Source organism: Corvus cornix, chromosome 7 (genome assembly GCF_000738735.6).
Source record: "Corvus cornix cornix isolate S_Up_H32 chromosome 7, ASM73873v5, whole genome shotgun sequence".
NCBI classification, from domain to species: Eukaryota; Metazoa; Chordata; class Aves; order Passeriformes; family Corvidae; genus Corvus; species Corvus cornix.
This window is the reverse complement of record NC_046337.1, coordinates 17,319,899-17,347,850: the sequence shown is the minus strand read 5'-3', so window position 1 is coordinate 17,347,850 and position 27,952 is coordinate 17,319,899. Positions and strand designations below refer to the sequence as shown.

General features: G+C 35.1%; 1 protein-coding gene across 4 annotated transcripts in view; it reads left to right on the top strand.

Moving 5' to 3' along the window:
- The window catches only part of KCNH7 (potassium voltage-gated channel subfamily H member 7), a 218,502-nt gene that overhangs the window by 119,480 nt on the left and 71,070 nt on the right, over positions 1–27,952 (top strand). For 2 of the 4 annotated variants that reach the window (XM_039554788.1, XM_039554789.1), the window contains exons 3-5: positions 10,499–10,654; positions 18,627–18,659; positions 25,606–26,034. In XM_039554788.1, the coding sequence (XP_039410722.1) occupies positions 10,499–10,654; positions 18,627–18,659; positions 25,606–26,034 (618 nt within the window). Of the gene's footprint in view, positions 1–10,153; positions 10,291–10,498; positions 10,655–18,626; positions 18,660–25,605; positions 26,035–27,952 lie in introns of those variants that run through there. The other 2 variants (XM_039554791.1, XM_039554790.1) reach the window with 2 other exon arrangements.

Below are 27,952 nucleotides of genomic sequence, written 5' to 3'. Positions count from 1 at the left end.
CCAGAAGTCCATAGCTTCTACTGAGGGTTTAGAAAAGAGTATCTATGAGGAAAAAAAGAACTAGAGAGGTGGAAATAAAGAAAGATTGAGGGGAAAAAGTAACAAAAAAAGGCATCTTCGATTTTAGCACATGTAATTAAATACTTCCTAACTCTTGGCCAACTAGCTAAAAATAAGAAATTAGAACCATTATTTCTCACCTCATTGTTTTTGCAAAGATTTATGTTTAAGGTATATTTAAATTTGAAATTATCACAAAATGTTTATAAACAGACATTGAGATTCTGTAATTCTTTATTTTTCTGTCAAAAAAATGTGAGAGAAAATGTGTCCTACCAACATTTGTCACTTTGAGCTGTACCTCTGGTATTTGTTTGGTGCAATGCTTTAAATAAGCTTACTGAAAATGTGAATTAAAAAAAAAAAACAAAGCATTTTCACAATGAAATCCAATTGTTTTCAAAGCTATTCTAATTGCACATAGTTCTGCTGAATTCATGCAATTCCTATTATGACCTTCCCTAATTAAAAATCCTCTGTCTTGACGAAGACTGCACAGTTACTGAAAATTGCTTAAACTAATATAAATGCCTATTGGTACCACTTAAAACATAGTTCTGCATGATTATTATTTGAGCCAATTTTTTTTTTTTTTTCACCCATCTCTTCAATTTCAGAAATGAATCTGATCTCTCATCACTGACCCTTCTCAGGTGGTACTGACCTACATCCAATGACACTGGACATTGGTAATTTTTTATTACTGTCCCACACTGGGATGCTCTATGTTTTAAGATATTAATTCTGAGTTCTCTTATGTTAATAGACAGAAAACCCTAGTCAAATATATCCACATTTTAGTATCTAAAAAAAATCTCATCTTTTAAAATGTCCTCAGTTCAAGTGTATCACACAGTTGAGCAAACTGGATTTACTATTCACTGTTAATCCTGAAAACTATTTCTTAATATATTTTCAGTAAAATACACATTTAAAAATATTTTTTCTCACAAGAATGATGTGCAATGTAGAAAAAAAATCACTTTTTAATATGGTCCTTTAAAAATAATAAATACTTAATTTTGAAAATTTCTCAGTGAAATATTTCAGTTCCTTTCTTTCTAAAATAGCACTGTTTACAATGTTTCCCTGTTAAAATCTTCAGTTATGAAATTCATCAAGTGTAGTATATCTTGTATTCACTGTAACTATACTGCAAGTGTCTGTAAAGAAGTATTTATACTAAGCAAACAAGATGAGAAGCATTGAATTTGCTTAATTCACATAGTCTGTAACACATACAACACAAAAGAATGAAAGATCTTCAGTTATTCGGCAATTGACTTGCAAAGGGTTTACAGGCTTAATAATTAAGTTCTTTTCATAGATGTAGCCCTTTGTGCAATCTGCCCTGATCTTCCATGTTTGACTTCTCAGCATCAGGTAATACACTGTGTGCAATGCACTCAGAAACTTCACATAGGTGGAAGGAACTGGGCCAAAGATGTTCAACTGCTTATGCAGAGACAGAAATATCCCCATTGACAAGTCACAGACATTGCTTTTCAGAAATACTATATGCTATATACAACGTGTAAGATATTTTAGACTAATTTAGGGCCTGAACAATTCCAAGTAACACTCATGTTTGAACATACCATCTTTGCACACTGTCAGTAATGAGAACCCATCCAGAAACAATTTCAGACCCAGCTTTCACCCCACTATGCACAGACAAGAGTGTATCTCTGAGAAAGATCAGCTTGAGTGTTCAAGACTGACTGTCAGAACCAGGCCTTCTGACTTCAGTCTGTGCCTCTAGACAAATCCCCTCTGACAAAATTCAAATGTAGTTTTAAGGTGAGCTGAGACAGGAAGAAAAAAGCCTATCTTGCAATTTTTGGCCCATCTGTGGTTTCAACAGAATTATTCTACAGGCAGCCTGGAACCGAAGCAAATATTCACTCTCCATGTACAGTTTTCAACATTTCTCACTCTATGCTTTTTTATTGGTCTTTTCTTTATAAACATATCACTGCTTGTTTATTTTTCATTTAATTTCATTTTTCTTTCCTTGCCAAATATTTAATTGCTCTGTATCTTCTGCACATGTTTATATATGCTTAAACAACAAAGCAGGAAACTGTCCTCCCATACAAAATGTTTTCAGCATTACAATTAATCACCATAGCCTATTAGTGTAGGTGTAGATATTATAATTAGGAAATTAGCAATAATTTTAGCAATGCAGTAGCCTAGGAAATGCTGGAATGCGCAGTTGAACAGTATTTATCTGCCAATTCAATTATATTACAAATGGGATTAAAAGGAGAGCAAATGAGATATTCATACATATGCCAGTCCAGTAAAGAACTTGTCCACAGACGCCAGAGGGCAATTTTTTTCTTAGCTTGTTACTTTAAAAATTCTTCTCTCACCTTTAAACAATGTAAGCTAATACCTTACAAAACCTAAATGGTCCTATAAATCAAATCTTAGTATCAGCAACCATTTCAGTGACAGAATGAATATTTACTAAGGAGGGTAGAATAAAATGGCAAAGAAGTAGGTCTCATTTAATCACTGTAAGGTCCTGTTATGATCCAGTTTTAAGGTTCTTAGAAATGCCTCTGCCCGAATTAAGGTGCAAACGAGACCACAGAAAGAGTGACAGGGACAGAATAAGGAAAATATCACCACTCCATGGATCCCAAGATGTTCCGTTGATCCTCTCCAGCTGGTCCTCTTGGTGGTAAAGGCCCCCCCAGAAGGCACAGAGTCCCATGGGAGTACATGCTCAGGCTGGGTGGGCATGTCCTGGCGTGTCCCCCTGGGGTGGGGGTCAGTCTCTCACGGCAGACTCTGGGTCTGTTCCATCATGTGCAGCCCTGTGGGGCCGAGCCTCTCACGTGAAAGTCCCGTGGAGGTGCCCTGTGGGGCTGGGGGTTCCACAGCTGGGCCGGTTTGTGTAATCAGAGGATGGGTGTTTAGTGCCTCTCACCAGAGGTTTCACCATGCACCCAAAACCTCCTCTTCCACCCTCAGCTGAAGGGAGTCTGTGTAAACCTGGCTTCTGTGAGCTGTGCTCTCCCCCCACCCCAAACTCAGCCGGGGATAGTTGCAGCTGGTGGCTTTGGCCTTTTGTAGATGCATACCTTTCACTCAACCTGAGACGACTGAACAATGCATTTCCCTTTATCTCATCAGCAGTTTGACTTTCAGTTCAAAGTCCCACTCTCCAGGGAAGCTTCTTTGGTTGTAGCTTCTTTATAATGAGCAAAACTTTATATCAACGTTTGAGGCATGAACTATTTTCAGTCTCTGACAGGTCCCTAATAAATATCAGCCAAATACATTTTTCTTGTCTCTACACACCCCCCTTAAAAATAGCTATTCCATTGAAAAGGGATATAATACATTTCAACCTCCTATCTATTTTTAGTTGTTCTCTGCAGTGAGTCTTTCAGAATAGACAGTCACAGAGATATAGGAAGTGTGTGAATTCCCCATCCTTGCCACTCACGGTGGCTCATTTTCAGTCAGATGGAATTGGAAAATGGTGACATACAGACACAGCTCAGAAGATACAGGTAAAACATAAAGAGAATTGTATAACCCATTGCCCAAAGTTCTGTATGGAAATTTACAAGACAGTTTAATATTGTGGGGCTGTTATCTACTAATTCAATTGTGAAAATGGGATCAAGAGTTTCTTTGAGTTACCCTTAATTTCTTCATTCATTTTTAATGCTGGTTTGATTAAAACCCTTTTCTTTTTATGTCTCAGTCTTAACACCTTTAGAAGAAATTAACATTATACCTGTACACAATGAAGGGCAGCAACAGGCAACACTTAAAATGCAAACTGGGATTCCCAGAATAGATGCTTTTTATGGCTACCAATATAATCATCTTTAGTTTTAGCATCAAGTTTTCTCCTATTCCTTATGTGTGCAGCTACAGAACAAATGCAGGGCAGAAAAGAAAGGAACATCCAAGGGTAATTCTTTCCTATAAACTAAAGTTTTGACAAAATTTAAATAGGGTGTTTACAAATCAGATGTCTCCAAAGGTCTGAATAAATGACACCAACTGCAAAGATGCAAAGAGCTGCAGGTACAAACAGACAGAAGTATTTGTCCAATATTTTCTTCATGGCTTTGTTACTGAGTTGAGCAAGTAATTATATGGTATCTCTCTCCAGAGATCTGGTTCTAGATCACAAAATGCTGGGAAATATTCTCAGGGCAGATTCAGTCCTTCTTCCACTCATTTTTATTATATAAACAAAAAGACTAAGTTGTGAAAATCTGTTAATAAGTACTTAGTTAATGCAAAAATAGGTTTGCAAAGGTATTTGCTGCTAAAGGAGTCCTTTACCATAAAGCCATGTAAAATTTTGCATGACTATTTCAACATATCATTACAGGAATAGAGTTCTTAGCATGATTTTAGAAAGAAAGTAAACCTTTGCATTGTTGAAAAAAATATTCCTTATGACATACTGTGTTGTTCCTGGCTCGCACTTGAATAGAAACAGAAGAAATTGGCTTTTCAGTCCTTGATTGGTCATGTTGAGTCCCTATATCACAATACACATCATGCCTCATTATTTGACAAACTGGCTTTGCTTGAATATTCAATACACATCCCCAGTGCAATTGTCCCTAAATGCCAACTAAACATCACCTAACGCAGTGTTTGCTTAGAGTGGACCTCAAAGTGGAGGTAAATAGGCTTCTGAATTTTAAGCATAAAAGAAAGGACTTTCTTCAGGGAGAAGTCACAAAAACCACACAAAGCAGAGCAAATAATCCCTGGATACTGCTTTTCTTTCAATTTCCTTTTCTTTGTAACCTTTCAAGAATAAAAAATGCTTTGCTATACTGGTCTCATTAATAAATTACAACCAGTCATTTTCAGATGTCATTCTTCTGCACCATTACCAGTATTTGTTTTCTAAAACAAGTTTTTAAACGTTTGTTACTAGAATCTTGACAACACATAGGAAAAACAAAGGTTTTGGCTTACTTCCATTTCTTTTTTTAAAGTTTGGCTGAAAGTTGTTATGGAACAACAGGGAATAAAGCCATAGTTACATCTCAGATGAAGCTGTATCAAATATGAATATTCTCCTTGGGACATTTCAGGAATGTGAAAGTCTTAGCAGCTGTGTGCAAGAGACAGCTTTATTTCACGACATCTTGTTTCCCCCTTCCCATCTTGCCTTCCAAGTAATTCCCCTACCGCACAGTTCCTGTGACTCTTCCTCACTCCATATTAGAAGCATATCTATATGCTTTATCTGCCAGCATTTAGTGATAAAATGGATTATAAACAGCAGTTTAGGCCAGAGAACAAGACTTCCATTAACTGCATTTCATATGGTCCTAAGGGGCTTGTTACTACTTGTATGCTGGGCATGGTGGGTAAAGCTCACTGTCTCAGCCTTCTTGAATGTCTGCACAAAGTGGGACAGTATTTCCTTTCCCAAGACCAGCACATGTATTTCATTTCATTAAATTCCCTTTATGTTCTGCCTGGACAAGTATTACACCTTTCCAAGACCTTCTCCAAGCTGAAAGAAGTAGAAAGTGATGTGGTGTTTTGACCATTAGGAAGGAAGACAATATTGAATTTGTGAAGTGTAGGAGTTAGTAGAAAGCCATGCTCTGGCTTCTCATCGCAAAGATGGAGACTCCATGATGGATAGGCAAAGATAGAGAAGGTCTTCTGATCTTCCACATTAATTCTCCCTCAGATTAGCTCTCTTTACTTTCCCCAGAGAAGTTCTTATTAACATTGGGCAATCCCCATAAGCCATGCTATGATGAAAGGACAAATAAGGCTATAAACATGGACACAAGATAACAAAATGAGATTGGTTATGTTTTATTGCATAATTTTCTTTGTATTTATGGAAGTCAACTCTTGCTTAACAGATAAATATTAAGGTTCTACTTAGTATAATAGTGAGCACACTCTAATGATGTCACAGTAACTAGTAAAAAATGAATCTATGAAAACAATATTTCACTTCACTACTAACAAAACTGGAACTATGTGGACTTTTCTGTCCCCCATTTCAGTAAAACAATGATAGAATTAAGACTAAGCTTAGCACACAATTGAATATGAAGCATATTAAATTGCACTTCTACAATAATTGGTAGTTTTAAGTTTATGCCTCCGAGAGAAGGCATTTTGAGCATTTGTTTTGATGACAAAGTGTGAATCATATTGAGGGAAGTGGAGGGTATTTCTTTCCAAAATAAGAATAGTGATTATTGAATAAAAGTGCAAAGAATATCCAGCTTCTTTCTCTTGTACCTGTATTACCATAAAATTGTGGTACTGCGGATGTGTTTCATTCAGAGCTGTCTTGCAAACAGCAAACAGGACTGTCTAGATCTGGAAATGGAGAGTATCTCTGGCTCTATTTTTTAACTGTCTTTGGTCTTGTTCTAGTAGGCAAGCTGTTGTTGGCTCCTCCTTTGTTATGTTTTGATTTATTCTTTGTTGCCTTCAATTTTAGATGAGCAGAAGTGGCAATGGACTGTACAGATGCCTACTCTGGACTACTTGTAGGTCATAGAAGTAAAAAATTATCACAATCCTAGGAAACTCTGGTATGAGGTCACCCTGCCCAGAAATTTCTATATGCACACAGAGGACATGTTCAATATTTTTCTTTCTATAGCCTTAGTCAGTTGTCTACAGCAGCTCTAGTAACAAAAAATTTCTGAGAAGTCATAAATGCTTTGGCACAGAGAGCCAAGATTGGTCCAAAATATATTGAAATTAGTCTCAGCCCTATGAAGGCTGTCCTGAAATTTGTGCTGAGTGGGAGAGTCCAAATTTTTAAATGGTGAAATGCAGATAGCAACTGTCAAACCCACTCAGGGCAAGAGGGTTCCAGAGCCATCCTGTAGAACCATGATGAATTTTGAAAGGTCCTTTTACTGTGAACCATGGCAATACTGCAGAATTAGGACAATTACTTAAATGCCAGTGTCTGATTTTTCAGAGATCCTTTGAGCTTGGCATATATGATAGCCTGTGAAGATTTTGTTCCCAGGAAGGCTGAATCAAATTAGTTCTCTGGGATTTGTCACTTTTCAAAGTTTACTTGTCAGAGCTTTTCATATGAGAATTTGGAATGTCTTCACTGTGATATATAATTGCATTGTGCCTTCCAAATTGCTTATAAATGGAACTACTACAATTCAAATAAATGAATGCAGTTGTATCTAGAAGATGCAGTCTAATAAAAATCTGCCCTAAAATCTTCCATACAAATCACTGGAAAGGTAAATAGATTTCATGAACCAGATTAATAGGCTTGATGTGCCTGCCTTGCACTCCTTTCTTGAAGCAAGTCAACTCTAAACACTATGTAGAGAGATAGTTAAATAGGCTTTCCTTCACCAGAATTGCTCGAATGGTGCAATATATCCTTATATAACCCTAACATACCCTAAGTCATTATTTCTTAAATATTTATTGTCACTTGTGTATGTATTTGGGCAGTTACTTGTTTCACACAAGGCTGTGTGGTCTTGTGAAATCATACTGTTGAATACATAACCATGGAATCATACATCATATCCACACTGCAAATAGGGGAGTGAAATCTGTTCTTCCCATATGGATATTATTCCACTAATTTAACTAGATGAAACAGTGGGCTTTACAATGTCATAAATAAAAGAAAACAAGTCCCTATAACCATGGAATTCAAGCTGACAAGAAAATATCCAGCTTGTCCTCTATCATCTCCAACGATGATAACAAGAGAGCAAAACAGGTGTATTTCATGATCACTCCTCAAGAGTAATTGTGAGGAAATTCAGATATATTGCTGGATATTGAATTTGTTATTTATAAAGGTATAATTTTCTTAGTTGTTCTCATTAAATCATCCACTTGCCCGTGCTGTTAGATAAGAAATGCAAATTCCAAAAAGTACATTACCATTTTAATTGCTCATCGGAAGCACATCTTACTTTTGAAATATTCACCATAGAGACAAAACAGGAAAAACATGCTGAGTGTAATGAGGAGCAGTGGGATGCCAGAGTGAAAATACTGAATAAGATTGTTTGTAAACAAGCTGCTTCTTATTATTTCTTTATTTCTATCAACTCTAACAACTCAAAGCTTATCTTCTGAATTTGCCAATGTTGTTTCTTTGTACCCATCTCTTCTTTTTACCCTTCACAGTAGGGTATTCCTTGCTATTTTCAATTTTGTATTTCCTTATTGTCACTTCAACAGAGCTAGAAACTGATAAGTGTATAGCAGATAGCAGTGTCTGTAGTAAAGACAAGCACTAACAGTGTCACTAACAGTGACTGAGACTGTCACTATATTTTGCTTAACTTGCAGCATTCTACTTTCAGTCACACAAAAAAAGTAAATATTCCTTTCCTCTTAAAAAACCCAGGCTTCTTGGAAAAACTTCAGACTAATGAACTACAGTGGACTTACTAGCCAGTGGCGTATTTGGTCTTCAAATAAACTATGCTAAATTAAACCACATAGGAACCTTTCCCAGTTTTTGCTCCTGAAATATTTCTACATACAGCTTAAATTTTCAATCCCCTGCTCTTTTTGCCATGTTCTTAAGCTGTGGACTGTCAAACAACTTCTGCATTTCCACAGAGATGCAAATCCCTAGCTCCAGTACAAATGAGGTTTGTAAATTCTTGAGGGTGGAATGTTCTACACAAATGGGAGATCGTGTCTTTACTTAGCACTGTGAGAAGCATTTCAAAAGCTGAAAAACCCTTGCCTTCAAAAGCAGGAAAGTTTTTAAAGAAGTGTCCTCATCCTCCTCCTTTACAAACACTGACAAACATTTGATCCACGGAAGTTCAGTGTTATTCAAAGCCATGCATGCCTCAGGCGAGCCCCGATTCCAGATATTGGGGGATACCTGCTCAACCTATAAATCTTCATGGCAAAACAGTCCACATAATTTCCTTCCAAGCAAATCAATATAGTTTCAACTTTTTAAACTCAGTATGTATATTATTTGTTTGCTAAAACCACAAAGATTATTCTAAATTCTGTCCAGCCTTTCTGTTTAACCAGTCTATGTTGCAATGGTTGGCCTGCAGCACTTCTATTTTTAGCTCTAATGGAACAGTCTTAAATTGCTTATTTTCTGTTTACTAAAGACATTGAGCTTGTAACCATGGAAACTGTGGCAAGTGCCACAGCTTAAATGTTTTATTAAATGGATGGAAGTTACAGCTGCAAAACTTGAAAGGCCGGCATGTCAATTTTATATATAACTCAAATTGCCATATATACCACATAACAGCAAGTACTACATTAAATACAAGAAGCCGGAAACTGATCTTGGTTATAATGATATAAATGGTACTATCTCTCTCCTTAATGGAAGCAAACAAAAAAAAATAATCTTGTGCAATCCAGATCAGGATCTGTTTTTGTCAAATTGCACAGTCTGTCAAGTTTCAGTGATTACTGCATTTGAGTGCCTAAATTGCAGATGATGTAAATTAAACCAGTCCCTAATTATCATGCAAAGACCCCATCTCACAGTTATGTCTGCATGAAGCTTTTAGCACATTATTGTATTGCTTACAGCAATCACATTGTTTTTGGAACCACTATATTCTGTAACATTAATAGAAGGAATTAAATCAAAACTAATGACCTTGTCAACTGAAACTTCTAAAGCTATACAAAGAACTCCTTAAATCTGTAATTAGGTTTTTAAACAAGAACATCCTTAGCACCAGAGGTGTTGAAAGTTTACACTCTCTATTACTTTCAGTATAGGCTGACTATGTTCCATATATGTGAAAACTAGGGTATTTTTAAATTCATACTTTAAATTGTATATAAAACTTAAGTCAAACACTTCTGAAAGTTATTGAAAATTATTAGCACAGTTTAGAAGATTTTTGTGATGGAGTATAAAACAAATAAAAAATACAATTTTTAACACAAACCTAAACATTTGACAGTCCCAAAAGACTGAGACCTAAAATAAGAATAGTGGTATATTTACATACATAAATACTTAATGCATGACTCATCCTGTGTAATAGAACCAAATGCTTGAAGAATGTTCAACATTTAGAAGAATCAGATTCTGCTTTCTTTGCAAGGACTGTGGCTGGAACAGTGTTCACACTTCTACTTTTGGTGGTAAATGTCTCCGTATTGCAAGTCTGTCTACATAGGCACTTCCAGTGAACAAAAAAACCCCAAAAAGTAAAATGGACATCTTAAAGGAGAAACCTTTTGGTAAAGGTAAGACTCCAAGAAATTATGAACAGTGGTATTTCTTTCTATGAAAACATTCCTGTTCAAATTAAAGAATAATATGTTTGATGGTCAGTTATTGAATTTAAAGAAATATTCTTCACTGTCTGTTGGCGTAACTAGAATTACTGAAGTGAAAAAAAAGATGATTGCTTCCATTTATATATTTCTTTCTCTTCTTTTAATCCATCTGCAGGATCTACCTTCATTTGCAACACCCACATAATTCCAGTGAAAAATCAAGAGGGAGTAGCAATGATGTTTATTATTAATTTTGAGTATGTAACAGATGAAGACAATGTGGCGTCTCCTGAGAAGTGCAAGCCAATATTACCATCTAAACTTGTAAATCGTAAGTTACTCAATGAAATTTCTCTGCTTACCTCTACTTTTATCTGGAGAAGTAATTAACATGGGCAATAAGGTTAGCAAAGGATGCAATCACATTGATTGACTCAATTCAGATAGAATCTGAAATCATAAGCTAAATGTAGAAAACCTACTGCAAGATGTTGGTAAAATAATCTATTAGATCTTTGGTAGTACTAACAGCATAGATCTTGTGAATAGTACTAGGACATATAAATTCATAAAAACTAAAACCTTTCAAAGAAATGCATTACCCTTGACAAAAATCAATTACAAATGGAAAACTGAAAAAAAGAAATTTGATATAGCCCAAATATTTCATCTTAGCCTATTCAAAATTGAATATTTCTATATTATAAAAAATAATTTGTGACATTTGATTAATAGTTGGTGAAATGTGATCAAAATAGACCAGAAAATATAAAAATCAGTTAAAACATTATTAAATGTCCTTATTTTTTCAAATTGAAGTATTTAGATTAACTTGAAGGATCAGGGGCGGGGGGGTGTTGGATGTACAGGAAATGCTTTTGCTTTCATTCCACTCTGGAACATAAGTATTGTCATCATTAGAAAACTCAACACAAAAGTCCACTTCTTATACAACTACATTGTGCAGCTTTCTGTCCCACTATCTGCAGAACACATGCTCTTTTGCTGACCTTCACTGTGCAGCAGCAGCACATGATCCTTCTGCTTTGTATCGCCACTCACGTAATCTGCTCTTACTACAAGATTTCCCAGAACACATCCCATTTGTACAAGCTCTTAGTAAAGCACAGCATGCTCTAACAGTGAGCATTAACACTCACCCCTGGCTGGCTCAGCAACAGTTGGAAAATACCTTTTCACAGTGAGATAATCTTTAACATTAGTACAATAAAGGCACCTAAGTATTCCAGTTGTTAAATCAACACTTCAGCTTTCTCTAGTTAGGAGATAAAGACTGGTATAATTCTCACTGTGAGAAGCAAGGAGAGAACTTTCTTGATGCAAACACTACACAGTACCTGAAGTGTACATGGAACGCTACAATGACAGGGTGTATAAGAATGTGGCAAAGAAAATTTCCAATACAGGAAACTTGCAGTCTGCCAATAATTATTGTTCACAGAACATCACGTTTTTTAAAAGAGCCTTTGTAAATAGTCTTTACAGTACATATTTTAAATCTTGTGCTTTTGTGCTTCCTTTTCTTATTCTGTTTTGCATTGGGTTTGGGGTTTTTTGATAACCAATACAGCAGTTTTTTGTTGCGGTTTTTTTGAGATACCAATAAAACACTTTTTTTTTCTGCTAATGATACGGTTAAAATGCCATTAAGGCATATCAGCAAAAAATAATAAAATTTCTATTTTAATTGTTATAAAAATTTATAACAAGCGCATCAGGTACACCCTACTCATAGTCTAGTTTTATCTTAGTATACCATGATTTTGTGAGTTTGAAACATCCTATTTCCTCCATTTAAAAAGCAACTTCATAACATAGATAAAATTGTTCAGCTTGTCCATGCTTACTGTGGTTTTATTGACAAAATAGAAGGTAAAATACCAATTGGGAAGAGAAAACAGAGCCTCATGTCTTGAAAAAGAGCGTTTTGTTCTGATACCTGTGACACATCACTGTACATTTTCAAGTGTTATCACTCGCCGTATTTTAAAGTGAAAAGCCACTAAAGAGGAAATCTGAAAAAAAAAACCCCACTCTGTCAAAACATCCTGTGCTTGTTTTATGGTATTTACACCTGACGTACACAGGGGATTTCCTTGCTGAGAGTTCTTGAAAAATAATGGGTGGGCCCCCAGCACAGTACGTAACAGAGAGAGATCAAGGTGCAAAAGGAGGCAAAGAAAGGTTACTTGAACCATTTTCCTGCTAGTGGGCACAGCCAGATGCCAGAAATTGGCAGAAACTAGAGCAGGCACATGGCTGCTCCATCTTCTACCAAGCTGCTTATGGTTTCAGAGCAGACTGTTATGTGGGCTGGATGGGATGTATGGTGATACAAAATATGCTACATAGTCAAAAATTCCTCTTGGCAGGAAAGCGGCCAAACTATGCGAAACATCCAGAAATAACTGCAAGATATTGTTCAATGGTGGTTTTAAATTAAAACAAACAGACAAAAGCCTTGAAATCTAGAAAAGGCAGAGAGAGACCAATAAGCTAGAAAAGAAGCCAAAAAAGGTGGATTGTAAACCAGTAAAAACATCTTTTTTAAAGTCATGTTCCCAGCATAAGAAAGGGACACAGCAGATTCCCCAGAATATAATTAGGTTTTCATCATTGTACTCTATTTAGAACATGCAAACCAGGTGATCTCTTTTCACTGGATCACACATAAAATGGACAGTAATGGGTACCAGTTCAGGGTTCAGAGAAAAAAAAAGTGAAACAAAATCCCTTCAAATGCAGCAACCAATTTGGAGAATAAAAATAGAGAGGGAACCAGACATATAGCAAGTGTAATACATCTCTGACAAACACCCAGGATAAGCAACAGCTAATGACAAAAGACAAAATATTTCAGATTGCATTAACATCTACTACCCAGAAGCACACAGATCATGAGATTTCTTTCCAGAGCTCCTTAGATTGAGTTTTCTCATATTAGAATGCCTTTTCAACATGAGAGAAAATAAAAATGACTGAGTCAGGTTGCATGAGAGAAGTAAAAGTTATTAGGAAGCAAGTATATTGCAGCTATTTTCCTGACCCTAGAAAACAAGATAACTTTTCATACTTTCATCCTTCCTCTAATTGATTTATCAAGAGTTCATCAAATTTATTAAGTGTATCTTTGAAAAGCCTTTCCTTTTTCTAAAAGCATCTATTCCACAAGCTGCAGCCAAATTTTGAATGCTACCACTTACCGTAAGGTTCCTCATGACAGAAATTGCCACTGAGGTGAGCTCAGTGGGTTACAGCAGACCGCTAGTAACCTCAGGGTTGTGGATGGCTGTTAATCCCTGTATGAGTCATTCACTTAAGAGCTGGACTCAATGATCCTTCCATTTCAGAATATTCTGTAATTCTGTAAAATCTAATACAATGTAATAAAAAAGCATTTCATGTTGTGAAGAAAAGAGGGATTCCAACCTGTTGAAGGGCTGAGGGCCGTCTGAACAAGTTAAGACCTATGGAAGACAAGTAACATTTTTTAGGTTTAGCTCAGTGACTGCATTTATCTCTGGATAGGCAAAAATTTAAAAATTTATCAGCTGAATACTGACAGATATTTTCAACAGTATTTGTAAGCTCTCTAGTACAAGGATCCTGTATTTTGTTATGTGCCAGGATGATGGCTAACACAGGTTCTGATTCAGCACTGGGCTTGGCAGTGATGATAATAATAATAGATTATTGAAAAGAAAAGGTATGTTGTCAGGAGTTTGATGAGCACATTTGAGTATAAATAGAATTCTTTCTAGTCTGGTGCCCGAGACATCTTACATGCAGCAAATGGCTGAATAGGCTGTAATGTGAAAAGTGAAGGTAGTGATTTCACAATAGCAGCGTAAAAGTTCTTTCAGTTGATCCTTTTCTTCCCTTAGTTTTTTCTGGCAAGAATTTATCACCAGTTCTCACTGGCAGCTCTCACAGCAGGAATAGTCTTTGTTTAACCAAACAGTGAAATTTTGGAAGATTCTAGCATGCACGGACCCTGTAAATAAATACTAAATCACAGCCAACTGTTTTATTATTCTTTTCTCTTTCACTGCTTTTGTTGTTTGCCGACAACTCTATTTTCCAGTGTATGCCAGTTCACTAGTAAAGCTAAGGAAGCCTTTGTTCATATATAACTCTTCCCCTTTTTGAGGAAAAAAAGGTATAGCCCAAAATTTTGCCATATCTTTTAGTTTAAACTTCTAATCAAACTTATTTAATACTACCCCTCTTCCATCTTTGTATTCAGAGACATGCGGAAATTTCTTCTGTACATACATACTTATTCCACAACTGGGTAACATCCTCTTCTCCAGTGAGAATACACTGGTACAATGTGCACTTAAATTGAGACTTAGAGAAACTGATTTCTGCTATAGATGTCCATTCATCATTCAATCTTTCTAAGCTTTGTCTCATTTCCATATATGAGAATTCTACTCATTCTTACTTCAATTCTTTTCTAATAAGTTTGCTTGGTTTTTGTGTTGCCTTTTCTTAGATCATGTAAACATTTTATAATTGCAGAAATTAGCATCTTAACCAAAAGATAAAAACACTTAATTACTTTACCCCACCTCATTTTACATGTGAAACACTTGAAAACATAAATACCTGCTTTGTAAATGAAAAAATATTTGTGCATTGTATTGAAGTGTTAAGATTTATAGTCTTGAGCTACATAAGCCCTAAAAATGGATTTTACTCATCTCTAACAGTTCTTACAGACTGTTCTCTCTTACACCTTCTAAGACGCTAACATTTTCTTGATTGTCACTATAATGATAAAAAAATTATTCCCAAAAATGTAGTCATAAATTTTCATGAATATAAGCATTTGCAAAGCTGTATAAAATTTTGAACTCCAACTGAAATAACACATAAATAATGTATATTTAACAAGATACTCTTAGTAAAGGAGAACTCCTTCCTGTTAGACTCACTGTAAAAAAGAAAACAGAGCTTTGTGTAGATTTTCTACAATGAACTAAATTAAGAAAAGATGTGATTTTATACCACCTTAGCAAAAAAACTTCTTTGAACACTAACAAATTATAATTTAAATTTGTCTACTAGCAACAGTTGTTAACCAAAATCACATACAAATTCCCATTCAGTATGTTGTACAAACTTCATTAAACTCCTTATTATAAAGTGTCAATCTATAACTTCTGTGTGTAAATACATCTTTCAAATCAATTGTTGAGGAAAGGGACCCTTAGTGTCCAGTTTTATTCCTATATCTCTCAAACATTGCCATCTGCATGTTCATCCACTCCTCTATTTTACGAGGAATTTTTACAGCAATTTGCAGAAGTAGTGGCATAAATTAATATTTGCTCTTGGCACCTGATTCTATTCCTCAAAGCTGTGAAATACTTCATGTCTGTAAAACAAGTGACTACAAGATATCAAAATCAACCATGACATAGATTGAACTCAGAAAATCAGCAGCCAATTCACACTGACAGAAACCCATAGATTTGAGGATACTGACTTCAATATGAAGAATGTGGCAAGAATTTTTCTACTCAGAAGAGACCATTTGTGGGATCACAATGGGAAAAACCTTTCAAAACTTAATTCTGAGTTGTCTTCATTTTCTGCCCCACCTAGATACTTTTTTACTGACCTATAAGTGCTTTTTCTAACATTTACTCCAGCCCTGTCTGGATCAAAACTTTTATTAATTGGTAGGCTAAAATAGCTAGCCAGATGAGGTAACTTTATCACAAGTTTTATTCCTTTAATTTCAAAACACTTTGACTAGCTAGAAGTACTAACCTATAAGCTAAATACTGGTTCCCAAACACAGTGTTCATTACCTCATGGGAGAAAGCCCAGAAAGTTATTTGATTAAACATGTAATTGCACTGTGCCAAAGAGGGAAATTCGAGGATTTTCTTATCGTTTTATCATTTCAAAATCCATAAGCCTAATAAAGACACCTGGAATAATTTATTGGGTGAAGGAAATGGGATGATCTGTTACGCATCCAATAAATGGGTACTTTTTGGATCAGGTTCAAATAAAATGAAGAGGCTAATAATATTCTTAAAACAGCCAAAACTGTAATCAGAAAACCTTTGAAGCACCTTCTTCAAGGTGCTTACTCTTCAGCAAGTTTTCCTCTTTCCTGGCCCTAGCAATGGAGTTACATCTGAGAAGCAGAGAACACTCCATACACTGATGTTGCAAACAAGCACAACTGCAAATTAAATCAGGCCTTTCCTTCCAATCAAAGAGCTAGCACAAAAACATGATATTTGCTTTCCTCTGTGCAGAGCACTTTGCTATATAAGTAATTGCAGTTTAGTGAAAGTCAAGCATATATTTTTAGTCCTAAAAATATTAGGACTGCAACATTGTAATGAAATACTGCATGCTGTTTGATGCATGCAATTTTGCCTCATAGAATATGGCACGTAAAAGTAATAGTAACCCCCTGACTGTGCCCAAAATGTAATGAGAAATTTGTCCAGGATCTTATTTTTAGCTGCACCACTCGAAGCAAATTCATCTTCAGTGAGGACTAGTCAAGAAAAATTGTGTTCAGGAGGACAAAGGTTTCTATCCAGCCAACCAGCAGCATAGTTCTGAAAGCCCCAGTGTCAATTATGTGTATTTGTCTCCAAGGTAAATTACGGTAAATATCAGACAAACTGAAACAGTCTTGAAATCTTAGCAAAGGAATACGGCCAAACACCAATCGCCAGTAAAAGACAGAAGAACCTCTGCTATTATCACCTTCCATGCTCCACAAACACCTAACTGCCTAAATTAACAGAACAGTCACTGAGACAAATCATTTTTCTTAGTCTTCTTCTACAAACACAGAAATACAAGTAGGGTAGCTCTACTTCTGTTTCCTCATGATGGCTGTTGTTGGGGCTCAGCTCAGAAAGGAAGCCTTTCTGGATTCCACAAACTGTAATTAGCTGTTTACATTACAGCCTCACCCAGCTACGATCACAGAGCTGTTTCGCTACCTCTAGTACAAACATTCAATAAAAAAAGCAATCTCTGCTTAAGAGATTGAAAATGAAAAAGAAGGAGTGACACAGCTTTCAATAGCTTTCCATGGCGGCGACTTATGCATACCACACAGGTCTTCCAGTCATATATTTTTATTAATTTTTAACAGGTCTCCTATCTATCTGTTCCTTTCAGGACATTTAAAACAGGGGGGTTCTGTAAGGTAACTTGAAGGCTAGGATAATGATTTTCTGAAGTCATCCCTCATTATAATACATACCCTCAGGAAAGTATAAAGGTAGTGAGTTTTGCTTCATTCTCTGATGGAAGAAAGAGACACGTCTCTATTATTCATAATAAGAATTAGCACAGAGAACTTAACACATCTGTGCACTTGCTAAATTGAATTACAGATTTTGACCTTGAAGAGGAAAAAATCAAAACTATCAGGGTATCTCAAGCTATGACAAAAATGACTACTAGAAAGCAGGAAAAAAATTCAATGGATTTGAGAAGCTTTTAGAGGGATGTTGTTTACAAGAAATATGATTTTTTATTTACGGTCTTCAACATGAAAAAGTTTGCTTTAAGATAAGCAAACAAAATATATCTATAAATAAAAATGAGGGAATTTACCTCCATCATGTCTTACTTCTCAAGCATAGAATCCTACCATTATAACCTGACTGTTTTAAGCACCCAGGCAAGTTGGGCATTTCAAAGACCTGAGAGCAACTGACAAGGACACATAATCTGAAGAGTTCTTGCCATAAAGACATGAAATAAGTGAGGCCTATCAGGAATGTGAAACTAAGCTCATATTCTAAACAAGTGTCAGTGAATAAAGTCTATTCTTCCAATGGAAATTATGAATTCTTCAACTTTTAGTAAGTTTCATCCAAATAAAATTGTCATTGTCTAGCAAAAAATGTATCACTAATTAGAAGTTCCATTTCAAGAGAAATAGCATGTTAGTCTGTGTACACCTGCTTTAGTATTCTGTCTGGAACCTTAGCCAACTTTAAAATTAGGTAATTGAAAACATATATTGATCTATTAAAAAGAAACGTAATAATTATCAAGTATTTCTTAATTTAATAGTTCTTAAATTTTCCAAATAAAAAGTCAACATACTTTCAGAAAAATTCTTCTGCATATTACACATATTGTATGTAAATTCAAGCTACCTGACTTTGCTTCTAAAATGTTTGGATATTTCATATTCTGCCTTCTTTTCTTAATAGTCTGTTTATTTTTTGAATCCGTTTCAAGCAAAAGCTTTTTGTAAATTTAGTTTAATTGTATTTCAGATGGTAACAACCTTTCAAGTGGCTCTTCGTCAGGTAAATCTATCTTCTAAAATTCTATCTACAAAAGTCCTTTTATTGCTTTGTTCTGGCTATATTATTTCAAGATCTCATTACATTTTATATATTTCTAGAAGAGTGCAAGTCATAACATGGCTCTTGCTCTCACTGTCTGATTATTTATTTCTGCAAAACTATAGATATAACAGGTAAACTATTAAATTTAGTATAATTATATGACATATAAAATCCAAATTTAATGATACTTCTCATCTTATTATTACTGAAAGTTGCATTATGCAGAGCATAAAAAAACTTCAACCAGTATATGAGACAAAACACATTGCAGAAATTGATAGTGGTATATGAATTCAGTGTTAAGACACAGAAAACATCTTCAGGCTTCCTGTCTCAGAGAAAAGCATTATTTTTTATCCTATGAAGACTGGCAGCCAAGGTGATGAGGGTTTGAGATCTTCTTGAGAGCTTGATTTAATAGATAGAAAAAATTCTTTTTTCCAGCTGCCAAAAAACTCACCATCTTCTCACCAAGACAACTAAATATTGTGCTAGGTAACAAATAATTTAAATATTATATTTTCTGTGATGCTAGTTATTTTATTTCATTGCAGTTATTTACTTTATTTCTTCTTTCCTACTTCTTATCATATTTAAGAAATAAAAATGCAAGAAGTAAAACCTCTTTCTGAGAGGACAAAAAATTCTTTTTTCCTATGCCTTTTTTACAAAAACACTTCAACTCCTGTAATAGTAATGAATAAGATATAATAAAATGACATCTCTGTCAACAAGTGGGAAGAAAACCAGGTAAATGTACCAATTCATGTTAACATTCAAGGATATAACATTTTGTGTTTTGAGGGAGACCCTTTTAACATTGTTCTGACTAAATTCACTGGTCAACCACACACAGCAGAGCCCTAAAAGCAGTCAGAGATGTCATTCCCTTCCTTTCATATTCTGACAGGGTCCTATGTGCAGATATCAAAGTTAAATCTTTCTCACTTACAAGGGAATATAAAGAAGATTTCTGGTTTCTTATACCAGTAGAAGACATGTGTAACCTTAAATTTTAGAGAAAACTAAAAGAAGTGCCAAAATTAAAGGAGACCATACCAGAGGTTAAAAAAAAAAGTGCATTCAGTGTCTGAGAATTATGAATTCTAGCTTCTAATGTTAATAATTGCCTTGCCTTTTTTTTTTTTTTAATATTATTACTATTAATGAGCAGAGCAAGAAAATTATCCACTTAAGTATGCTTCAATACATTTTGGGGAAAAGAACTGAAAAAAACCATAATTGTCTCTCTGTAATTTTCTGTCCCAAGGCCTGCTGTGCCCAGACAGAAAATAAGGCATCATCACATGCCACAGTGTTTGCATAGAGTACATTCAAGTATTTGCTGCTATTTTAGACTGTCAGTGTTTAGGGATTCCATTTCTCAAAAGCAATTGTTTCCTTTAGTCTGTTGCATGAGTTGCTAGATGATATTTCTAAGCCTTTGAGCGGCAATTCAATAACTGTCTGTGTCTGTATTTCTGATAACCTAAATCCTGGAATTCTGTGACAGTAGATATTCAATTATGAGAAAATATTTCAGCAAAGGTCTGACTTGTGCTACTTTTGTGAAAGTAATTTTGCTTATTGTTTGGGGAAGAACAAAGGTGTTACTGAATTAGCCCATGCTCCAGAGGACAGTCTGTCGTAATTGACCTATCTTACCTGCCCTTGTCAAGGAAATCTGTTTAGAATAGGTTGGTCATTGTGGATATGTATGTTGTATTCTTTAATCTTATATATTGAAAAAGTAACATATGTTTCATGTCATAGCCAGACCAGTCAGTCACCATTGTAAAACTACCCAAGACCTGATTTTCTTCAACACAGTTAACAGGTTGTACAGGAACACAAGCAGCTCACTTTGGTTCAGCTCTCAGCCTAGAAGTGGTACATCACACCAGGAAACAGTTCTGACAGCTTCTACACTTCACTTAGATAACCTTCTGCAAACTCTTTGTGCATTTGAACTCCTTTGATTTGATTCTGGAAAGTCTAAATCTAGAGAAGGTTGAGACAAATAGACGATCTAGCTACCAGCAAAGGAGCCTGAGACCAGCTAGTATTTCTCTTCCTTTTGCCTTCACATCTTGGGGTTTGGATAACTGCTTTGAACCAGCATGAAAATAACAATACTTCTAGTGGTGCTACAAAAACTGGCTGAGCAATTCTTTGAGGAGTTATCACAGCTTTTCAGCTGCTATCTCTTAGGATTACCCTTCTGCAGCACTTGGGATAGCATTGCAGGGATCCCCCTCACATGGGCTAAACAGACTTTGGGAGGAAACACATAGCATCTACCACTACCCAGAGACCACTAAAGAAATTGTAGTGAAGGTAAAACTCTCTCAGTTGCTGGCATTTCTCTGACTTTGCGACTGTGTCTTTTATGTAAATATACATTTTCTTTGCTAGAAATTTGGGGAATACCTTCACTGTATCAAGGCCATATTCAGGCCAAATATAATTTCCCTTCCTTTTTATGGAATGTTTGCACAGAATAGACACAAGAATCACTAGCCATGCAAGTGCATTGGGTTACAAAAGAAATCCTTGTTCAGATAATTTTGCTGCAATATCCCATTTTGTATTGATGGGGCAGGAAATTTGCAGCCATGATTGTAGCTGTTGATAAGGTCTTTTGGGAAATAATTTTCATTCTTCCTTTTTTTTCTCCTGACACAAAATTCCATACAGTTGTATTTAGTGTTTAAGAATAGCAATTTTCCATTAATGTTAGCACTTCTTATTTCAATACTTACATAATAACAAGGATATTAATTTTTCTTATCAAGATGGGATTTTTCCCTGCATTTTTTTCAAAAGCTATTAATCAAAACATTTTATTTCCATGAATTCTAAGTCTTCTCCTTTGATCTCCCAAAATATGAGACAGAATTAAAAAAGGCTTCCAGAACACAAGAAAAGTCAATTTGAATTTGAGACTGTGGAGATAATTCTATCTGCAAAGAGTTTAGAAGAGTCCTGTATCATCTACAGTGTATTTTTGGACTGAGTTCTACTATTTCGAACAGCTAACAGCTGAGATGGCACAGAGACTAAGTGCAACCAACAGATTAACTCATTTGCAAATTGCTTATTCAGTGAGGCAAAGTTTGAAAGGAGGAGGTGGAATGTAAGTCTGGAATTGTGATTCAGACTCAACTGCTTTCCTTAGTTGCTCTTAGGAAGACACAATCATTCAAATCTCTGACTCAGCATTAAGAAGAATTTGGCAATCTAGTCTTTAATAAAACATAAGGATTTTAATGTAACATTATCTCTGGATTCATAGTAAATAGCCAGTTGCATCTCAAACATGTCTGAGTACTGTAAACCAAGATAAATCTGCTCTGACATCATACCTACACAAAGCAGGGGTTGCCCATTAACAAACAAAGGATTTCTCCCATATGCAGTATGCCAGGAAAGCTTCCACTGACACTTTTAGTCTCTACTGGGACAGCAGGCCTAAGGCTTGAACGAATTTTGCTTCATGACAAATTGTACTATTACACTTCCTTGATCAGCTCAGCTCAGTAAACTACACAAATTCTGAATGGGCCTCCTGATAACTTTAGCTGCAGGAGAGAGATGAATGTCCAACACACCATGTAGCTCATTACCTGTTCACTGAAGAATAATAGCAAGACTCCTTCTCTTAAGAATATTCAAATTAAAAATCAGGAAATAAGATTTTAACTCTGAGACTATTTATTACAGTCTATAGAAGAATAGCAAAAAGCTGCTCATGTAAGTTTTCTATTTCATGCCCAAAAGTCTTAGCAAGAAGCAAAATTCTCACTGAGTATTCTTTCCAGCTGAACTGCAGTTAGACAGCTAAATTAGTAATGCAATATAACATGGTCATATTAACGTGGTGAGGCAGAAAAGACCATCTGCAGCAGCATAAATATGACTAAAATAGAGTGCCAACAAAAAGCCTTTAACAGTGTCTAATGCCAGAAATCCTTATGAATGGTATTTTTAAGAACTTCAATGTAATTGATAAAAAAGAGAATTATAGTATTAGTTTCATTTTGGATGCAATAAGCCTTCAAAATTGATTTATAAGCTGCTTTGCAGCTCAATTCTATGTGTATTTTAAAATATTTTTTTTTTTTTTTTTACATTCTTCACTAATTCCTACTGTGAGCAGTTGTAGTGTTCAAGCATACTTAGTAAGTTAGAAGTACACACATTCCCAAGATGCACTCTGCTGAGTATCACTGTGTAGACTGAAAATTTGCACCTCTAGCTGCTGTTTTAAAGATGCATGACTCTGGTTTATGTAACAGAGATTTCTGTCTATTGTGCTGTTGTGTGTATATGCCTAGAGTAATAAATTCAATGCTAAATATTTAGAATTCAACAAATTTTTCAAAAATTTTCAAGGACAAAAAAGTAAGATCGTTACATGGATTTATATTTTAAAGTAGGGAAAAAAGGTGGAAATAAATCACCAGATTTCTAAATACTTGGATGTTATCAGTAGAGTCTCATAGGTTATTTTATAATACATTTTCAATTATTTGGATTAAAAAGGTGCCAACAATGAGGTGAGAATGTTTGCATATGTCACTACTACACAAGATTTACAGACATGCAAGGATGCTGAGTGGCCAAGTGATAAAACAGCAAAAAAAATTTTTACAGACATAATATTAGAGACTAAATTATCTATTACCAATCAACAACAAAATCTCTCAGCTGTTGTAAAAATAGCTTAAATTAGAACAGTTAGAAAAATAATTCAAAAATGCAATGAAATATTGGAAATTATAAGGAAGATAACTAAGACTGAAACAAAAAGCCATTATGTCACTGCATTGATCCCTAAGTCTGGGAGTAGCACAGGCCACTGTCAAAAAGGATTACATTAGAAATAAAAAGTAACTGAGAAGAGCAAGAAGGATGTTCAGAGGTACACAATACAGTTACATAAGCATTCTTCAGCTTGCAGAAGAGGTATACAAAGCAGTTCAGGAGATGTATGAAAAACTGTAAACATATTGAGACTATATTAAAACTATAAAAAGGGAGTAGTTATTAGCTATTTTTTTATAGGAACTAGCACCATCCTCAAGGCAACAAGTTTAAAGCAAGTAAGGGGAAGTACTTTTTCACAAACATATGCTAAAATTATGGAATTCTTTCCTATAGAATTCTTTGCAGATCCAACTAAAACCATTTTTAAAAAGCACTGATACAAATTCATAGAAGAAAGGTACACCATTTATTCAGTTTGTGGTTTGAACAAACAATCTCTAGCTCAGGAAGTTTCTGAAATTCAGATAGCCAGAAACAGAGTAAATTTACTCAGAGAAATAACACAATGTAGTGACTCTCAATCTCCTTCACGTATCCACTACTGGAAATTATCAAGGTCCAACAGTATGCTAGATGGACCTTTGGTGGCATCTAGTCCAGAAACTTTAGTTCTTAGACGGGTTTTCCTGAGCAGGGTACTCTCACCTTCATTCAATTAGGATTCAAAATACAATTCCATATTCAATACTAAATATATAGGACATTCATTTCAAAACATTAAATGATTCAGCTAGGTCATCAATTGCTCTACAATTACTGTCGGCCATATGCATAAAAGAAAGACTATTTCAAAACATTTCAGTATGGAATGATAGATTTCAATGTTAAATGTTAATAAATGCTAGGTAGCTACAAATTCTAGGAATTTAAACTGAATGAAAAAAAAATTTGAATCTTAACCCAAACAGAACTTCTTATCCCAGAGAGAAAGAATAAGAAGGTACTTTGAAATGTTCTCCAAGAAATCATTTAGCTATTGATTCACTGTTGAAAACACTTATGTAGCAAAGTGATGAGAGACACAAAATTATTTAATAAGTCAGACTGTTTATACAATGACACCTGATCATTTCAATTATTTAAATTATTTTATTTTGTTAAACTTTCTTTAGCATTTCTTTTTTTAAATTGTTTAATATGTTTTCTGTACATCTGATGTCCCTGTGCCTCTATCTGTGAGCTGTATTACGCAAAACCTTACAATATTTCTTATTTAGGTTTGATTTTTTAGAAGGATATTCTGTAAATTTTGCAATTCTTCCTCTATAGTTTCTTTATAGGCACTATATTATACTCTTCCTCTCAGCTACTGATACTTCTTACCATTACACAAAGTGTTCATTTTCCACACACTCAGGATAGTCTACACTGCCATTAACCATACCAAGCCCAACTCAGCCCATCCCATGCAATGTAAACAATAATTGCATTGTATAGGTGCAACTGAGGTTTGAGAGCTGTGTCGCTCTTTTTTCTTCCACTTTGGTCCTTTACTCTTCCTTTTAAACTCGTTAAAATTGTTTCATCTAATCATCAGATGTCAGTATTGGAAAGGATTGTAGCAAAACTGATATACAGCTTAGTTTTCTTTCCCAAGCAATTAGCACTGGTATCTTCCTGTTTAATCTGTAGCCAATACATGCATATATCAGCAGGATATTCATAAGCACATGGAGTTCCACTAATAATAGAATCCACAAATATCTATTTCCAGATAACAACTACCAAGCAAAGTAGTTAGACATATCCTGGCTGTCTTTTATAGATACATAGAATTTTAATTTAGAAAGGACCATCTGAACCTCATAGCTTTTAAAATAGGCTGTAGAATTAATGCTGCTATTCCCATACTAAGCTCAAAAACTTAGATCTGACTGAATTCTGGAATCTTTTAACACCCCAACTATAACAAACTTGGAGTTATATTATATTTGTGTATTTATGTATTCCATTACTAAGCATTGTCATTTATTAGGAATAGCTATTAACATGTATTGCAAGTGAAATATGCTCATTTTAATGACCAGACACTAATGTGTAGTATTTTCTTCTGTTTTTATGTATTTGCATGTAGGCAGACTTTTTGGGTTCCGGCTACCTGGACTGAGACTTCTAACATACAGAAAGCAGTCCTTGCCCCAGGAAGACCCCGATGCAGTGATAATCGATTCATCTAAGCACAGTGATGACTCAGTGGCAATGAAGCACTTTAAATCACCTACAAAAGAAAGCTGTAGTCCTTCAGAAGTGGATGATACAAAAGCACTGATTCAACACAGTAAATGTTCACCTTTGGTTAATATATCTGGACCTCTTGACCACTCATCACCCAAGCAGCAATGGGACAGACTTTACCCTGACATGATACAGACAAGCAATCCACTGACCCATTCCAGATCAAAGGAAAGTATTTGTAGTATACGGAGAGCGTCTTCCGTACACGACATAGAAGGCTTTAATGTCCATCCCAAGAACATTTTTAGGGACCGTCATGCAAGTGAAGGTATGGTAGAAAGTCAATCGCTATTCTTTGATGTTCTAAAAAAGGAATTATTGCAATTTTTCATAGCAATAATCATCACTTTGTAAACAAATATAAATATAGTCAGCTAAATATAATGACTCAAAGGTGCAATGAAAATGTTAAGGGCCCAAATACACCAGGCTTATTATGTACACTAAATACTGTTTTTCATTTCCAAGGAGACTAATGGAATCATGGTATTGATCTTCTCTTTAGGGATATACAAAATGTTGGGGCCAGCATTCCTAAAGCTAATATTGGTGTTTAGGGGGGTGGGGGGGGAGGGGAAATCAGGTGATCAAATTATAATTCCATGCACCATTCCCTCCTATACTTACATATATCAGGTGGTCTTTGACTGTATGAAATCCTACTTCAGAGACTGATATGTTTCTTTTTCTTAAATCTGTAATGTGCATATTGTACATTCACTGATGCAACATTGAGACATGCTTTTTCTCTCATGCTGAAGAAAATACCCTCAGCAACTCCTTTGACATGTTTTGTGTAATGAATAGTGAAATACTTAGTGAAATGGTGAAATGCTTAGTGTAAACTTCATTTAAGTGTGATTTTCTCCTTGTGCTAGTACATTATGCAACCAGCAAAAGTTAGAGAGATGTTTCCTCTCTCTTCATTTTCACTGTCTCTCCTAAATCCATGGAGTGTAGTCCATGATTTCTTCTTGAAGACAGGGAGTTTAAGAAACTTGGGAAAGAGCTTAGCAAACAGAGGTTTGAAAGCCCTGTGAATTGTGAGGTCCCACTGAAAGTCACTTTTGAAGAAAAGTGCCACATATACAATGCTTTCACAGCTACTGATGGTCTAATGTCTTGTATTACACACCTTTATATTTAAGCGAGATGACAAGGAATGTATGGTAATATTTTAAGATTCCAGAAACATATGTCATGAAAAACTGTGTATAGATTCTTAAATTAGCAGGAAAATTATTTTTCATTTTCAGTGATGGTTTGTTTATGTCTTCTTACTGACCACAAGTGTAAAATCCCTTTAAGTTCTTCTGCCTTCTGGAAAGTTCACCTCAAGAACCCTTTGCTTCTACACATTTCCTAAAATATAAGTCTGAATGTTCCTCTGACACCCAGTTTAACTTGTAGAATAGCAAAACTGATCATTCCTTCCAATCACTCTGCCTGTATTAAATATAATATGTAAGTACTTTTTTTCATTTCTGTTTCTTTTGGACCATGATTTTTTTTCAATTCAAATGAACCTGAAAATTCAATTAAATCCATCCTAAACCATACCATTTTGTATAGTTCATGTTCACAGTAAGCCAAGATGTCAAAATCAGGAGGCAAAAACCTCCAAGATTGAACTGCGGCATGTCCTTTGGACCTATTGCATAAGCTTTATCTTGATTTAAACTTCCCCATGTATTTAAACTCATCTTTCACAGGAAATACATGTTAATATATCTGGTTTTTCAATTTCTATTTTCAGAACATTTTTCATTATAGTACTTCCCAAATGATCATTCTTCATCCAGTTATATATATATATGAAATGTGTAAAAATCAGTTTGAACATTAAGTGTCTTTGATTACAGTGGTTCAAACCTGATGCAGAAATCACCGCATAATTTAATACTTGCTGAATGGATGAGCAGAAAATTTTATCCCCATTTTATGGAAAAACATTTTTCAAACATTAAGTAGTAAGGAAAATAAATTTTACTATGAGGAGTCAGTAATCCAGTTGAATTCCTATGGCCTCTCACATGATGTGATCATTTACAAATAGACGAAACACTCTTACTCAATTTTCAGTCGGTATAAACTACAAACTAGTAGAGAATCAGGCCCTAAGTTTATATCATACACAGCATTCTAGAAAAACTCAGCAGAAGAGAGAATGGCTCTCAGAAAGGCAT